Genomic DNA, 18,074 nt, shown 5'->3' with positions numbered 1-18,074 from the left:
TGAAATGAACGTGTTTGTACATCCCAGTCCATTTTCATACAGTTGTGTTACACTATATGGCCAAAAGTATGTGGACACCTGACCATCACACCAACATGAGCTTGTTGGGCATCTCATTCCCAAACCATAGTCGTTACCAGTGGTGGACAGTAATGAAGTAAATACTGTACTTAAGTAGTTTTTCCTGTATCTGTACTGTATTTCCATTTTGGGCCACTTTTTACTTTCACTCCACTACATTTCAGTGTCAAATATCTCACTTTTTACTCCATTACATTATGAGAAATCTGTCGTTCCTTTTGGTTTGTGTGTGTATAAAAACGTAACATGTCAAAATGAAAGAAGAGTGAAGCAAAAACACCAATCAGAGCACAGCGGTCACTTTGTTTTGAGCTTGTTTTGACCTGTTGGTCATACCGACCCAGTGCAGCACACGGTTCAACATCAGTGCAGCAGAGTAAAATTCTGGGAGAGTCTATTCAACATAAATGATGAACTAACCTAACTTTGTGTAAACAGACCACAATATAGAAATATGTACACATACGCAGTCGTGACTGACGTGTCTTTTTTCTGAATTTATACAAACAATATTTCATTTAATAGTAAATTAGTTTTGGCTAGTTTATGTTTATGAACAGAGACCTACAGACGCAGTTTAGTAAAGGAAACTCATTTGTGAATCTGAGTTTAAAGTTTTTATTAAACTTGTAACTAAGTTGCAAATAAATCTTTGCTTGTTTGTAAAAGTGATTTCAGAGCCACTCAGTTCTACCTGATGGAAACTGTTCGCCTTCAGTGTTTTGTGCTTGTGATCATTTTAATCGACATCAGCGTCACTAATTAATGACTCTATTAAAAGACTGGTTTACCAAGAGAGACACTGGAGTATTTTCACCTAAAATGAGTTCATGAAGCGAGTCTTGTTATTAAAATGATAATAGGACATTAAAGTCATAATTAATCTTTTAGTACTTTCACTTTTGATACTTAAGTACGTTTGAAGGCAAATACTTCTGTACTTTTACTCAAGTGGAGGTCTAAAGGGAGGAACTTCTACTTTTACTGGAGTAATATTTTACCTTGGGTATCTCTACTTTAACTCAAGTACATGATTTGCGTACTTCGTCCACCACTGGTCATTACTATAGAGCTCACCCCTCCTTTGCAGCTGTAACAGCCACTTTTGGGGGGAAAAAAAATCTTTCCACACATGTTTAAACTGTGTCTGTGGGAATTTGTGGTCATTCTGTCAAAAGAGTAGGTTGTGAGGTCAGGCACTGATGGTGGACGGAAAGGCCTGGCTCACAAACAACATTCTAATTCATCCCAAAGGTGTGCAGTGGGGTTGAGGTCAGGGCTCTGTCCAGGCCACTGGAGTTCCTCCACACCAAACTTATCAAACCTCATCTTTATGGACCTCGCTTTGTGCACAGGGCCACAATTATGCTAGAATAAAACAGGGCCGTCCCCAAACTGTTGCCACAAAGTTGGAAGCATATAATTGTCTAAAATGTCTTTGTATGCTGTAACGTTAACTCTTCACTGGAACCGAGGGACCGAGCCCCTTATGATGAGCCCCAAGGAGCGTGACTGAAACACCTGAACTCAATAATTAAGAAGGGGGTCTATACATTTTTGGCCATATAGTGTCAATATACACCGACCAGGCATAACATTATGACCACCTCCTTGTTTCTACACTCACTGTCCATTTTATCAGCTCCACTTACTATATAGGTGCACTTTGTAGTTCTACAGTTACAGACTGTAGTCCATCTGTTTCTCTGATACTTTGTTAGCCCCCTTTTACCCTGTTCTTCAGTGGTCAGGACCCCCATGGACCCTCACAGAGCAGGTACTATTTGGGTGGTGGATCATTCTCAGCACTGCAGTAACACTGACGTGGTGGTGGTATGTTAGTGTGTGTTGCACTGGTACGAGTGGATCAGACACAGCAGTGCTGCTGGAGTTTTTTAAACACTGTGTCCACTCACTGTCCACTGTATTAGACACTCCTACCTCGTCAGTCCACTTTGTAGATGTAAAGTCAGAGACGATAGCTCATCTGCTGCTGCAGTTTGTGTTGGTCATCCTCTAGTCCTTCATCAGTGGTCACAGGACGCTGCCCACAGGACGCTGTTGGCTGGATATTTTTGGTCGGTGGACTATTCTCGGTCCAGCAGTGACACTGAGGTGTTTAAAAACTCCAGCAGCACTGCTGTGTCTGATCCACTCAGACCAGCGCAACACACACTAACACACCACCACCACGTCAGTGTTACTGCAGTGCTGAGAACGATCCACCACCCAAATAGTACCTGCTCTGTGAGGGTCCATGGGGGTCCTGACCACTGAAGAACAGGGTAAAAGGGGGCTAACAAAGTATCAGAGAAACAGATGGACTACAGTCTGTAACTGTAGAACTACAAAGTGCACCTATATAGTAAGTGGAGCTGATAAAATCAGCTCATAATGTTATGCCTGATCGGCGTATTTCTAATAGTCACAGTTTGCCGCTGGATATTTAATATAAGTAAGTAATTCAGTACAGAGGGCTGAGACCAAGCCTACTTCAGTATATGTTTAACAGATTTCCTTTTTTGGTGCAAAACTGCAGTTTTCTGGATGATTGATTATGATGGTTTTTTAAAATGGACCTGTTCAACAGGTTTGTATTGGGTAAAAGAGTTAAAGTTTGCTTAGAGAAGCAACACGAGGTAAAGAAAACTTAGTAAAACATCATTTTAACAGGTAGTTATACATAAAACAGAAATAGTGGCATAAGCAGCTGTTGTTCCATGTAACTCAATGAGAAACATATTCCTGCTCAGTCTTTAATCAAACGCAGGTTCTACGAAAGCACCAATCTTCATGACGGTTCAACCTACCTTAAGTGTTTTTCATTTTGAGTGTATTTCTTTAAATGTGAACTGCTGACCTATTTCACACAGTCAAACCATGCAGGGAAAAGTGATGAGGAAGTAGTATCAGACAGTAGCTGTTCACATTTAAAGCACACAAATTCAACACACAGTAACGGCAGAACACTCCTGACCTGTAACAGAGAGTGAGCAGTGAGCCAAAGCAGTTTCGTACCATGTACAATACTGTGCAAAAGTCAGGGACCACCCTTTTATCTATTTCATTTCCAGTGGAAACAGCAATTAAGTACAAGTTATTCATTTTTCAGGAGGTATTTCTGAGAACGTAAGAAATAAGATAATCCACTTGCATAAGGAAGGGCAAAGTCAAAGGACAAGAAAGAGTCAATGGGTCTGAAAGGATGTGTAGCTGTCAAGAAACCAGTACTGAGAAAAGAAAGACAATAAAAAAAAGGAGAAAAATCTGCAAATCAAGCAAAGAAGCTGCTGATCATCTCAGAACAATGGAGTGACCACCCCAGAGTCCAGACCTCAACACTATTTAATGTGTTTGCGATTACTTGGATCATGAGAAAATGAAAATGCAACCAACTTCTAAGACTGAACTTTGGAGGTATATAAATATATCGCTGCTGTCAGAAGAAAACCTCGTATCTCTATTTTTGACGTTTTTCAGTTTTTGACATAATTTAAAAATGACTGTTGTCCTTTACATCGTGTATAAATTTAACGATGAATTGACTAAAAGAAAACGGCACAAAATGACTTGGGGAAAAATGTCTGGTCCCATTCACTTACATTAAAAGTAAGGTGGGTTTTTTCCTTCTCCTGTAAAGTTATCATTTTGGAGATACGAAGTTTTTTCCCCAACAACAGCGATGTATAAAATAAGCTCTATTAATAAATAACTGAAAATATCTGAAAAATGCATAACTAGAAATTGAGGGATGGTTTCTGAAGGATGAAGGATGGTTTCTGTCTTTCGCACAATCCCACATATTTCACTTTTCCCATGTAAAAATCTGCAACAAATTAGTGCAATTTTGAGGGAGTTTTTTTCTCCCGTTTAAATACAAAGAAAAAGGCGGAACCACAATGATGCTCAACAGCTCCACTGACCTACACTTAAAAGGATACTCCAGCATTTTTCATGCTACAGATGTGAGAACAGGTTGAAAAACTCTGCAGTATTCCTTTACTGTAATTTATAATCAGTCTATTTTAGGCAGACCACCTTTGTGAGGTGAAGGTCTTATTTTTTTGTATTTTTTTTAAGAACTGCAAACTTACTGTATACTCAAAAAAATGTTTTGACGGCACACAGCTTCAAACATATTTCACTGACATAATCCTTCTGCAAACATAGCTTGCAAAGAACTGCGGATACATTTCCTCAGACGTAAAGTGTAACCTCCCTTTGAATGCCCTTCCTAAGCAACTCGATTTATAATCTTACTAAGCATATTTATTTTTACGTTCACTCAGCATTTTCATTTTCTCACTGCACTCTTGCAGTTTTGGCTTTTATAAAATACCTGAAAGTGCAAAGGGCTGCTTAGACCAGAAGTAATTGGACATATACCACTCAAGATAATGTGTGTAATGCAGCGATGGTCCCCAGGCACACATGGAGGCCTCTAACGGGTGCAGACAAAGGCAGAGATTTGCATCTTCCCTTTGCTCGTTAGGCCACAGGAGTGTTGTCTGTTACTTGAGTGTCCTCTCCTGCTAAGAGTCCCTCTGTTTCACCGCCATCTTCTAACTGGACAAATCGAAGAGTGCTGAGGAGAAAAAACACGTCAGGGTGAGTCAGCAGGCACTCATACACACACACACACACACACACACACACACACACACACACACACACACACACACACACACACACACACATATGCAGAAAGAGGAAATGGGAACCAAGAGTTGCCAGCTGAATAAAAACAGAAGTAGTTTCATGTCTTAGGGGAAGTTTTTACATGTCAAAAAAATCCAATACAAGGCTGCTTTTCTGGTTGTGACGATTGGAGTAAGTTTCAGAATGGAAGTCACATTTATGTTTCTAGGCTTGTTGTTGTGTGTCAAGGTAGAGGTGATAATTCAGAAGGGCCCCCAACCTTATCTCACTCTCTACTGAACGCCAGTCAAGTATAGAACTGTTTGTTTAGACTTTGACACAAATGGAGAAAGTAAACCAGTCACGCAAATCTTACAGCTTTCAGAGCCGTTCTTTCTGTTTTTATTTGCTACTTACCTGCTGTCTAAACTGTCCGGGGTCTGTGTGACAAAAAAAACAAAACTAAACCATCTTAACTTCGCAGCATCACATCAAAACAAGGTTCAGTTCCTTTTTCCTCTTGAGTCCTGCAGACATACTCGAATTAGTACACACCTGACCTGCACCACAGCTCACACAGCCCTGACACTGGATGTTAGCATCATGTAAAACAGTTTATGAAAATGTTTTTTTAGCCTATTTTTGGATTAGTTTGTAGCATCTTCTCCCTCTTTTTCAATTATGAACATTGTGAGGTTGATTGTATGGTGTAGGGGTGTAACAATACATGATTCCGCAATGCGATTTGATTCACAACACTGGGTTCACAATGAGGTATTTTCGAGAACAGAATTCAAATGAAGACAGCATAAAATTATAATCACGTTTTTGCACATTTTATTAATGAGACTACAGCTTGGCGGCAGGAGGAGTGATGGAGTGGGTCACTGATAGGTGTGTTTTTTTTTTTGCAAACTTTGGTGTTCAAACCTTGCAGTTGCTTAAGATGGCATTATTATCGGCATGTCCATTTTCCACTTAAGCAACAGAACACAGAGGGAGTGTGTTATCGTGAAATAACATCACTGTTGTGATTTGGTCGCCGTAGATCATCACAGCCGTGATGTTATTGGTGATAACACACTCCTCGAGTGTTCTATTGCTTTTATACAACAGTTAAATAAATAAAGTAATAAATTAATAAACTGGGCCGTGAACGCGGCGTTTAATATGTTTTAATGTTCGCAGTTCCTTCACCAAATTATAGTTCCTTAACGAGCAGCTTGTTGCTACGTCAGAGTAACGAACTCCGCCCACTCGCTGCACAGCCAGCAGTCCGTTCTCCAACTCCTTACACTAAATTCCCAAACTGTCATCACCACTGAGCAGCTTTTCAGTCGGCAGCTGTGACAGAAGAACAGCTGAACAACCTGGAATCAGTCAGAAATTAACCCAATACCATTCGCCAAGCGTGTAGTCTGATCTTCAGAGTCTGACCAAATCGGACTGAGCCATAAGACTGTTGCGATATCAAGTTCAGCTCAGTTTTGTCATTTTTTGCCCGATCAATATTTATGTTGTTTTGTTCCAGCCAGTCTGTAAATCATCTTACAGCCCATTTAGTTTGGCGAATGGTGTTGGGTTCATTTCTGGCTGATTCCAGGTTGTTTAGCTGTTCTTCTGTCACAGCTGGCGACTGAAAAGCTGCTCAGTGGTGATGACAGTTTGGGAATTTAGTGTCGTCTCATCTTCAGAGTCTGACCAAATCGGCTGTCGGTCAAATGTGATCTTAAGTGTCCATTTTCTGTTTGTGGCAAAGTAAGAAGTCAAAATGTTCAAATGTCTTGAGCTCCTACAGCTGTCAAAGTCGTTGCTTAGCAACGGCGTCTCAGCGGAGTGATACAGTGTTTGTGAAAAAAACGTGATGTTATGGCGAAATAACAGCACAGTTAGAACGCTTCTCAACCAATCAGCTTGCGTGGCCGGAACTAACTGTAGTATAAAATGCATCATCATATCTTAATGATACACGGTCACAGTTTTGAATTGCGATATCACAATGCCACATTACATTGTTACGCCCCTAGTATAAGGTATCAGTTGAAATGGCTGATGAAAACATGGTTTTCTCTACTTTGGGTAGTGTTTAGGGGCAGAATTTATAGTTTTGTCCAAGGCGTCTGATTGGACGCGTTGGCCCTGACTAATGATTACTCAATTACAGCCCAAATACAAAAATGGTGTTGAACGCAACTCTGAGTAATCTGAGTAAAAAAACATTTCTAATAAAAAAAAAACACTATGAGAAATGCAAATTAGCTAGTACCAAGGTTTATTCTGCATCCTATGCAAAACTGTAAAATGTTAACGTGTGAGTAAAGCAGGCACTTGTTTCTCACCATAGCAGACTCATTGGAATGAGGCAGAGTACAGCAGCGAGGAGGAAGACAAAGCCGGGCCACCAGGTCACCGTGGTGCTGTAGACATTGTTGAACGCTGCACTCCCTAAATTAGTGGTTAGGTTATCAGTGAAGGCCAAACAGGCGAAGAGGGCACCTGAAACATGCAGAGAAAATTAAATGTTAACCAGACATCGACTTTGCCTTCAAACCCCCAAATCATTAAAAGCTACTGATTAGCCTTGAAAACCACATATGTGCATATTTTGTGTTTTTCCTGCTCCAATAACTGGAACAAAGCAAGAAGGCTTTGAAAATTAGCTGAGGAGTTTTTAGATTAGACAAATGTGCAAACATATGTAGAACATTGACAGCACTCATAAAAAAGCTGTTTCTTTAAGGGTTCTATAGACAGACAGACAGACAGATAATGTGCAAATAGTAGCAATAGTGCAAAACATGCCATGCAATTCTGCAATAACAGGCGTCAATATGACATATCTATGAAATATATAACTGTATGAACAATATATACACAATTATAAATATATCTATGAATGATATATACATGTATATATTCACATAATACTATAAATACACAATATAAGGTATGGTACGTGCTGTTAAGTACGTACTGAGTAAGTAAGTATGGAAATGTTTGGGATAATAAATAATAAATAAATATAGTGTGCAACATACAGGTGTGAGTATTAGTGGAGTGGTGTGGAGTTCAGCAGGGTGATGGTGGAGGGAAAGAAGCTGGACCTGAGCCGACTGGTTCTGGTCCAAACTGGGAGGAGGTTAACCAGTGTGTGGCTGGGGTGGGAGGAGTCCTTTAGTGAAGGCAACACTCAAAAATGATTCTATAAAGCACCAAAAATGGGTTCTTCTGTTGTTACAATGTCAAGGTTGTAACGACAGAAGAACAAATCTTTTGTTCTACGTAGAATCATTTTCAAAAAAGAACCATCAACACGTTCTCCATCAATATGAAGAACCATTTCAAGCATACAAATGGTTCTTTGAGTGTTCATGGTTCTATATAGAACCATTGTCTTTACTGAAGAACCCTTGAAGAAATCTTTAAGAGTGTGGGATTGTAAATCACTGGATTATACCATCAATTTGCTGCCAAATACAACTACACAACAATGTACGTCTCAAATTGTGTGGCTTTAAATGTAAAGAATGTAAGTGGGGCTGAAGGTTTAACAGCTCTGCACAGTTGAGTGGACGTGCTCTCTTGGGTGCAGCAGCGTGAAAAACAGCAGAACTAAGAGGAGAGCACTCCTGGGACAGACGCTTGGCTGAGTAAGAGCTTTTCAGTTCTGGAACACCAGTTCAAGTGAACGACTTTACCCTGCTCAGACTTTGAGACCACCTTTGACAACATGGAGCGCAGGACCGGGAAAGGCATGATGGCCAGGAGCATAGGAATCCTCACTGCAGAGAAAGAGATTAACACAAACATTAGCTTAACTGAAGTGTGTCAGATGAGCACAGATCCCAACATACTCAGCAGCTATAGACACAAAGGCTTGGCTGTTTTCGGTTCCAGCATTTGTGAAATTTCATCATAAGATTAATTCAATTAATTTTATGATGCTCAGACTATATTGAGAAGGTCTTAATATCCAGCTTTTGTTTGATGGAGCAATTTTAGGTAATAAGCAACGATTACATAAGGCTGCCAGACTTCATCACTGACAGTAAATATTAGGTCTTGCGGTAACTAAACATACTCCCATCATAAAAATTAATCCTGTATTGAAAATCAAACGAAGTGCTTTCAGTTCATGTGGTACTAGAGAGGCACACATTAGTATATCTGGAAACACTGTAGTGCAACTAAACCTTGAAAAAATACTAAGCACTGCTGGGGAGAGTCACTTGACCATTATATCAATTACATTTGCACAAATGCTGATTTGTTGAATGTCAGGATTACTCAAATCCTGTATCTTCTGTAGCTCTTTAACTTGCTCCAGTAACGTTTCCGGGGATGTCCTTTACTACTGTAATAATCAGTACTGCTCTCAGTGGTGATGGACGGTTGAATATGAGATGGTGAACGACTGGTGTTCACTACTGGAATAACATAGACCTGTATTGTAACTCCATAATATGTATTTATTTTAAGCTATAATATTTCAGTTTTTTATAAAAGCTGCAAAGTATCTATACAGTTTCTCTTACTGAGGTCTGGAGGGTGGGTGGGATGGCTGGGTTTGGGGGTATGGGACTGTTTGTCTTTTGTATTTTGTGAAATCTTTAATAAAAAGACCTTGATCAAAAAAAAATAATTTGAGTTGTTTTAATTAGGCTGTTATCAGCAGAAAATCCTGGACTGGACATTGGGGAGGGTGGAGTAGACTAAAATTGATCCGTTCCTGTTAACAAATCTACAAATCTAGTCTGAAATATCACACACTCATTGTGTGATGTCATGTGGTTAGCTGTGTATTTCTGACGGAACTGAAAACCCCCTCACACACACACTCACACACTCACACACAATCTGGAACATCGCTGCTAACACTTTATTCTGTATATTTCTACCTCAGTAACTGCTGTTATGTGATCAGGCGTAACATGACCACCTCCTTGTTTCTACACTCACAAGTGTGTGTTGCGCTGGTCTGAGTGGATCAGACACAGCAGTGCTGCTGGAGTATTTAAGCACCTCAGTGTCACTGCTGGACTGAGAATAGTCCACCAACCAGCAATATCCAGCCAACAGCGTCCTGTGGGCAGCATCCTGTGACCATGGACAATGGACATGGACAATGAGCGTAGAAACAAGGAGGTGGTCATAATGTTATGCCTGATCGGTGTATGTCTGCATCTTATTCTCACTACCTCATGCTCAGAAATGAGTGCTGTGTCGGTGCTGCACTGTCCTGTCTGTTTACTGTGTCTGATGTCCGTTTTATTTATCGTATTTATTGTATTGTTTCTAGTTTAATGTTTGCATACTTACGTCTGCATGTTGGCACTTTCTCTGTACTGTATTATTTTGTTCCAGGTTGCACCATGTTGGTCCTGGAGGAACGTAATTTCGCTCCACTGTGTACTTGTACACAGACAGAACGACAATAAAAGCCTCTTGACTTAACTCTTTGTGCAGGGCAGTAAAGCGTTTGAATAGTTTAAGTGGCTTGACTTCTTAAGGGAAGGGCTTAAATCATCATTTTAAAGCACAGTGGCTTTTAAAGAAGATAAATCTGTATGAGTATCAGCTGATACTCTTGAGTTTTGATATTAGCATAAGTGTTAGAAAAGAAAAAGCAGTATCACGCCATTTCCTACTCACCAAGAAACATCATCAGTGTGGTTCTGGCGAAGGCCATCAACGTCATGCCTGTGAAGACGGACAGCATCCCGATGAAGACGATGGCCAAGTCAGGCAGGCAGCGCGACAGTACGTACACGCCAACGAAGCTGGTGATGAACACGACTGTGGAGAGAGCTGAGCCATAGCCGATGAGGATCTCGCTCCAACAAAGCGGCTCGTTAAGCTCATAAAGCGTGACCACAGTTAGGCCGCCGAAGTTGGCGAAGCTGAAGGAGCAGAAGATGACTATGAGAAGCACCAACAGACCGTTCCTTCTCCTGCTGCCCTGGGCAAAGAGGTTATAGATCCCAAACGTAAGCTTCTTCACCTCTCCACCACACGTATTGCTGTCCACTGTGCTTTCGACCACCCTGCTTTCCTCCAGAAGGAAGATTGCATACAGCAGGTTGACCAAATGGCACACAGCAGCGGTGAAAAAGGGCCAGTTAAACCCAGCCACCCTCAAGAAGTAGCCAGTGGAGATCAAAGCCACTCCGGACAACAGCCCAATTACCATGTCCAGACCAGCCATGCGCAGGGTCTTCTGCTTGCCGTCCTCGCACAGGTCGACCACATAGGAGAAGCAGCCACCCAGCATGGTGCCTATGCCCCCAAACAGGGCGCTGACAAAGTAGGCTGCGATGAGCAGGTAGAGGTTGAGCTCGAAGATGGATATGGCAAGGAAGGACAGGCTGTAGACCAGAGAGCCAATGAGGGGGAGGATGATGGTGATCTTGCGGCCCCGCTGGTCGCTGTAGGCCACGAGGATGAGGGTCACTAGGAGACTCGGGATCAAAGAGAAGAGCTCCGAGTACATGGAGAACTGTGAAGTGGCTTTCTGCACCTCCTGGGAAAAAAACAGAAACCTGATCTGAACAATACATACCAGTCTAGGCAACAAATCGAAGGTATAAGGCAGGGGTGTCCAAAGTCCGGCCCCCAGACAGATTTTCATTGGCCTGTGGCTTCTGTTTTACTGTGTATTTTAAGCGGCCCGCTAGCCAGTACGTTGCAGTTCCTCCTTTGACCTGATGGTGGCAGCTGACCTGACCTGCAGCTTCATTTACTGAACTACATTTAGGCCCAATCACATTTCTTTCTTTTTACCCCTACCCCTTGTTTTCAAGTGTGACCTTAACCCCTTGGAACTCAGTTCCAAGGGGTAGTGGTTGAAATCTTGCCCTACGAAATGGGACCCTCAAATAAAAAAAAAACACTACTTCATTAACAGATACTAGCGCTGCTCTGTAGGCGACCCTGCCCAGCAGAGGAGGGTAAAGTTCAGCTCCTCACTGCTGGGCTTTAGTTACATTTAGGGATCATATGCTTTCAAAGAGGGGGGCAATTATTTATTATTGCCCACCCCTAATTCTTTTGCGATATGAACCTGACGTCTGATATTCTCCAGCTTCTTGTTCGAATTTTCCCGTTCCACCTTAAATGGTGCAGCAGTTACATTCTGGCACTTCAGGCGTCGGAGCTAGCTACCGAGACATTAGCATACTATTTGCAATCTTTTATGCTCGTTAGGAAGAAAACGACCAAAATACACTGAAACGACATTAAACTAAAATAATACAGTGGATATCGTAATTTTTAATTCTCACATTTGTGGGTTTCTTTGGTCTCTTGTTCAGCCGTCTTGCCGGTTTTTCTTTTTTTCTCATAACTCTCTGTTTGGAGTCTCTGAAAAACCTTAGTTTGGAGGGCCATGTAGCCCCAACACTTCACCCTCCCCCTCTATCTCAACAAGAATTGGGACACCCTACCCCTAGATGTAAACACACAAAACAGAGGGCTAAGGGCACAGTGGTATGAGCGAGGGGTGAAATGGGATTGGACCTTAGTCAAGACTACAGACACAAAGCTCAAACTAAACACTGAGAACTGGCGAGATGGAAAACTTCTTATCAGAGCAAATTCAGTCATTCAGTAAATATTAACCCTTTAACGCTGCGCTGCGTTTATTTGATATGTAAAGAACATTATCTAACAAAACCAAAAATGTATAGATTTTTGTTTAATTTGTCTCACAAAGTATACTTTTCAACAAGTTAACACATGAATCAGAAAATGATTAAAACATAAGACATCTTGTACTGCTACTCTTTAACAATATAAGTATTTATTATAAGCGCTTATCGATCCAAACTGTTCTGAATGAACAACCCAACAATAAAAGAGGCCTCATGCATCTTTAATCCCTCTTTGACAAAAAGTTTGGGCACCCCTGGTATAAGGCAATAATTCTAGAAACAAAGGGGACCTTCATGGTGCGAAAACAACACTAATGAAAAAAGGAAGCTGAGAGCAGAAGGGAGTAAAAGAAAGAATAATGCTGAACTGTTATACCTATTAATATCTGTAGGAATCAAGTATGCGCTCAGAACCACAACAGGTGCAAATCCCTGAATATCCACCAACAGGCTTTGTTAAAGTTAGAGAAGGTAATGCCTTATGAACAACATACACAGATCAGGCATAACATTATCCTTGTTTCTACGCTCATTGTCCATTTTATCAGCTCCACTTACTATAAACTTCTACAATTACAGACTGTAGTCCATCTGTTTCTCTGCATACTTTGTTAGCCCCCTTTTACCCTGTTCTTCAGTGGTCAGGACCCCCATGGACCCTCACAGAGCAGGTACTATTTGGGTGGTGGATCATTCTCAGCACTACAGTAACATTGATGTGGTGGTGGTGTGTTAGTGTGTGTTGTGCTGGTACGAGGGGATCAGACACAGCAGTGCTGCTGGAGTTTTTAAACACTGTGTCCACTCACTGTCCACTCTATTAGACACTCCTACCTTGTCAGTCCACCTTGTAGATGTAAAGTCAGAGACGATAGCTCATCTGCTGCTGCACAGTTTGTGTTGGTCATCCTCTAGTCCTTCATCAGTGGTCACAGGACGCTGCTCACAGGACTCTGTTGGCTGGATATTGCTGGTTGGTGGACTATTCTCAGTCCACCAGTGACACTGAGGTGCTTAAATACTCCAGCAGCACTGCTGTGTCTGATCCACTCAGACCAGCGCAACACACACTAACACACCACCACCATGTCAGTGTTACTGCAGTGCTGAGAATGATCCACCGCCCAAATAGTACCTGCTCTGTGAGGGTCCATGGGGGTCCTGACCACTGAAGAACAGGGTAAAAGGGGGCTAACAAAGTATGCAGAGAAACAGATGGACTACAGTCTGTAACTGTAGAACTACAAAGCGCACCTACATAGTAAGTGGAGCTGATAAAATGGACAGTGAGCGCAGAAACAAGGATAATGTTATGCCTGATGGGTGTATGCCTGACATAACGCTGTATACAACTGGGGGGAAGCTGAGGGGATAAAACTCACGTCTTGGAGGCTTGAATGATTACTGCTGTTCGTGCTACATCTGGAAGAAGTGTCCATTGCTGGGTAAGAGGTGTTGGTAATCTCCTTCCACAGTCGGCGGTACACATACTGCTGTATCAGAGGATACCCCAAGAAACTGGCGAAGGCGTACACGGCGACCACCGGCTCCACAAAATAGAACCTCTTCATTCCGGCTCACACAGACTCTGCAGATAAACACAATAAAGAACTGTTACGACTCGTTCTTAACCCTCTACTGCACGCGTTATGAAAGCAAGTTTTTATTCTTGCATAAAATGGACCTGATTATTAAACATCAAAACTTTTTTTTTAATAATGTGTGCAGGGGTCATTTTGGGGTATGTTGCCTTGAGGCAACATTGTGCGACAATGGGAAGAACTGATACAGAGCCGTGCTCCCTGAGGTGGTGAGACCTGGCTTGTGTCTGGTCAAATCCATTCCACTGTCGCACAATGTTGCTTCTAGGCAACAAACATATTTCCGCCAATTCTCATAACAAAAAAAATTGATACTGAATGTTAAAAAAAAGGTTTAAAAGTGGCCACTAAGAGACAGTATGACCAAGAACATGTTTTTCATTGACACACGCAAACGGTTCCCTTCATTGTTCCCCCTTAATTGTCTTTAAATATGGATAATCTTACTGTAAAGTGAGGAAAACGAGTTTGTTGCCCTGAGGCAACATCGTGCAATAGAGGCTATTTAGACTCGTTTAGCCAGGTGACACTCAGATTACGAAAAAAAAACCCGAACAAATCAGTGTTAAAAAGTCTTAAAAGGTAATATTACCTGATGTAAATAAAACTGCGAGTACGTTCTTCTTGTTATGTCTTTTTGTCTAGCTTAGTGATTTTTCACGAGATATTTCACATTTCTTCAGTTAACAGCTCGCGGAAACCATTTAATCCCACTGACCGCCTCAGTCTCGGTCACACTGCGCTGCACACCAGTCTAACTGAACCATATCACCCCCTGAGAAGGACAGAAAACCCACCTTAGACATTAACAGATGAATAACCTCTCTTTACGATGCCCGCTGTTTGCTGATCGTCTGCGATGCTCCCACTGTTTATGAAACTACTGCGGCCACTTATGGAGCTGTTGTGTTCCTGTTTTGGACCTGTCGTACGTTCTGATTGGACAGTTTGCTTCAGCGAGCCTCTCTCAGTGGCTTGTGACGCTGTCAGTCATTCAGTACGGTGGGAGGAGGCGGGGCTTAGCGTGAAAGCGTTCGCAGCGCCGCTTCTGATTGGTGCAATCGACTCAACTCGACTTCTAAAGGTCCCTCCTTATTACACAACATCAGAGCGGTTACAAAACATGGAAGACGCTGAAGTTGACCTTTATTATTAATAATAATAATAATAATAATAATAATAAATGTAGTGGGGTGAAAGTAAAAAGTCGCCCAAAATGGAAAAACTTCAGTAAAGTACAGATACACGAAAAGACTACTTAAGTACAGTAACGAATTACATTTACTTCATTACTGTCCACCACTGATAATGATAATAATACTAATAATAATAGAGATCATTTTTCAAGACTCACTATTTAAAATGTATATGCCTTTAAATTTAACACCCCAATCATTATTTTGTATGCAATAAAAAGTTAATTACAATTCAATTATTTTTATCCCCACAAAATGCAGTAAACACCAAAGTAAACACGAGAAACAATAATTAACTTTATACAAAAGAAGCATAACACTTGTCTAATCTATCTTAATAAATAATATAATAAAATAAAAAATACAAATATATGGAAAGTCATCAATGATGTGTTCATAAGATATTCTAATTGACGAATATTGTGATTGACACAAAGATATTAAAGGAAAAAAACTATGTACTCATGGTTCCCTAAGCAACCGCTTATGTCAACTGTAGCAAGAAATGGCCCTGTATATGACTTCCATAAGTTAAGGTAAGAACATCTGAAAACGTTCTCAGATTAAATTATATTTAATATATAAGGCTTTGAAAAAAAATGGACAGATTTTGGTAATATACTGCTATCTTTGTCTTCTGAGTTTCATGTAACCTTTCAGTGTCGGCTCAGAAGAATATGAGAAGAACGCGTATAGGCAAACGCTCTTTATTTTGAACAGGTACTTCAACAGCAATAAATGCCCAACCCAGCGCTATCCTAACATGAAACATGGGGAGGGGGTAACGTGGAGGAACACAACATAGGAGGAGGGTAGACACTTCTAACTACCTGTTATACTATGAAGCCTGCCCTCTTTGGACGCAGTAATTCTAATGAATGCAATAACACACTAACAACACCAACAACATAAACAACAACTAATATCTCTTTTTACGCCAGGAGTGTGGCTCCTCCCAAGAGCCGCTTTGGTCATGTGAAGAGACTCTCAGGAGCCACAATCCTGGTGAGAAGAGATAGCAAGCAAGCAAGCAAGCAAGCAAGCAAGCAAGCAAGCAAAGTTTATAGCACTTTTTACAACAGGCGTTGTCACAAAGCAGCTTTACATCAGCATTACAGAAAGAAATCCGGGTCTGAGCCCCCATGAGCGTCGCCAGAGGCGACAGTGGCAAGGAAAAACTCCCTAAGAGAAACAGGAAGAAACCTTGAGAGGAACCAAGACTCAGAAGGGGAACCCATCCTCCTCTGGTTGACACCAGATGGTAAACATTGTTAGTACAGAAACGGGGAAAACAGGTGGAGCAAATGATTAATTTGATTAGTTTAGTTTATGCAGCAGCAGCAGCACCAGTGGGGTCAGGTTGTGAGGGTGAGGTTTGCACGGCGTTGTACAGCATGAAGCTCAATGGTGGTCAAGCTGGTCCAGAGGGCTGGCAGCAGTCGCACCCGATCAAGGCAGAAGAGGCAGCAGCATCAGACACACAGGATGGGCAGCTGTTCAACTCGGCAAAGAAAAGAAAGAAAGGAAAAACACACAGAGAGTCAGTTCTGTAATGGGTGACTGATCACAGATTACAGTGTTAGCAGAGCAGCAGATACAGCAGACACAATTGTTCTGATATTGTTGTGGACGTTACCAGTGCAGCAGTGTTATTTGTGCTATTTAGTGCTGGGCTGTGGGATAGCGTGCCCCAGTGGTCTGGAAAGGAATGGCCTTTCAACAAACTAAAAGGTGGATGGCGAGGAAGAGGAAACAGCACAGTGTGGCTCAGCAGTGGAGCTGGGCTGGAGGATGGAGAAAAAGGCACTGGCGAGGACACTTGAATGGTGGCTGGCAGAGGGGATGCCTGGATGGCGGGTGGTGGCAAGGACCTGTTGGCAGAGCAGGGTGGTGTCCTGGCGCCATCGACTACAGCCCTCCAGTGACACCTCGGGCAGGTGCTGGTTGGCCAGGTGGCTGCTTCCTGAAGAGTGTATGGGCAAGCTGGCGTCGGGGCAGGGCCTGTTCGGTTCGGTTGGCATATCCGTTCAAGAAGGAGGTGCAGGAGAGGTTGGGGCACTTCCCAGGTGCATTGCTGCTGGCAGAGCTGGGACGGCATGTGTGGCTCACTGCACCAGCGAGCTTTCAATCCACCATAGCTGAGGCAGAACGTCACGGCTCCAGCACCCTCTGCAGCATCAACAGTGTGGCAGGCGACAGAGAAAGCAGAGAGCAGCTGAGTTTGAATTGCATTGCTGCTGCTGTAACCCCAAGTAACATGGGACTTGACGGAAGGAAGATGCAGGGCTCAGTCTCCCTGCTCTGGCGTAGTGATGGAGAGGATGCACCACCTGGAGAGGGCTGGGGATGAGCGCATCCATTCCAAAACCCCTGTTGTAGACACAACATGGGGGTTTGGACAGTGTGCCCCAAGGACTTTGCTTGACCTCTGTGAGGTCACCAGGATGGCTGACCCTTGAAGGGGGGCTATGTGGTGTCCGCCACTGGCCGCACTGCAGGGTGGAGGCGTGGTTATGCAAAGTGGCCATGTGAAGAGGTTCTCGGGCCTCTTTGCATGATAAGAAGAGAGACCATTGTTATGATATTTGTTTTATGGATGTTACTAGTGCAGCAGTGTTATTTATGCTATTCTGTGCTGGGCTATGGGCAGGGGTGGACTGGCCATCTGGACATTCTGGAAAAATTCAGAATGGCTGTCAATTTGACAGCCTTTGGCCTGGATGATTCATCAGATAGAGTGACGCTGACCGGCGACAGCAGAGAGCATTAATGCATCAAATAAATGAATAATTTATTTGCTAAGCATAAAAAACCTACTGAAACAAAGGCAGAGAAGAGTAGTTTTTTGGTCATCTTTGTTTCAGTGGTCATGGCATGCAGAAAACAAAAGGAGAAAGTGGGTGGAAAAA

The 18,074-nt window shown here is 42.3% G+C and overlaps 1 protein-coding gene across 2 annotated transcripts; it reads right to left on the bottom strand.

The window, feature by feature from the left end:
- Positions 1 to 3,500: 3,500 nt before the first annotated feature.
- On the bottom strand, positions 3,501 to 15,025 carry LOC118824955 (solute carrier family 46 member 3). Of its 2 annotated transcripts, none has more exons than XM_036595446.1 (6): positions 14,767 to 15,025; positions 13,751 to 13,956; positions 10,372 to 11,239; positions 8,418 to 8,501; positions 7,059 to 7,215; positions 3,501 to 4,666 (listed from the first exon to the last, which is right to left on the bottom strand). In XM_036595446.1, the coding sequence occupies exons 2-6, from the start codon at positions 13,937 to 13,939 to the stop codon at positions 4,570 to 4,572; spliced, it is 1,395 nt and encodes a 464-aa protein (XP_036451339.1). In that variant the 5' UTR covers positions 13,940 to 13,956; positions 14,767 to 15,025; the 3' UTR covers positions 3,501 to 4,569. The 2 variants fall into 2 exon arrangements, with proteins under 2 accessions (XP_036451339.1, XP_036451340.1); XM_036595447.1 differs by lacking the exon at positions 14,767 to 15,025 and adding an exon at positions 14,562 to 14,695.
- Between the last annotated feature and the right edge of the window lie 3,049 nt (positions 15,026 to 18,074).

Source organism: Colossoma macropomum, unplaced genomic scaffold, assembly GCF_904425465.1.
Source record: "Colossoma macropomum unplaced genomic scaffold, Colossoma_macropomum, whole genome shotgun sequence".
Classification (NCBI taxonomy): Eukaryota; Metazoa; Chordata; class Actinopteri; order Characiformes; family Serrasalmidae; genus Colossoma; species Colossoma macropomum.
Note: the sequence above shows the minus strand (reverse complement) of the source record. Positions and strands in the feature narration are given on the sequence as shown.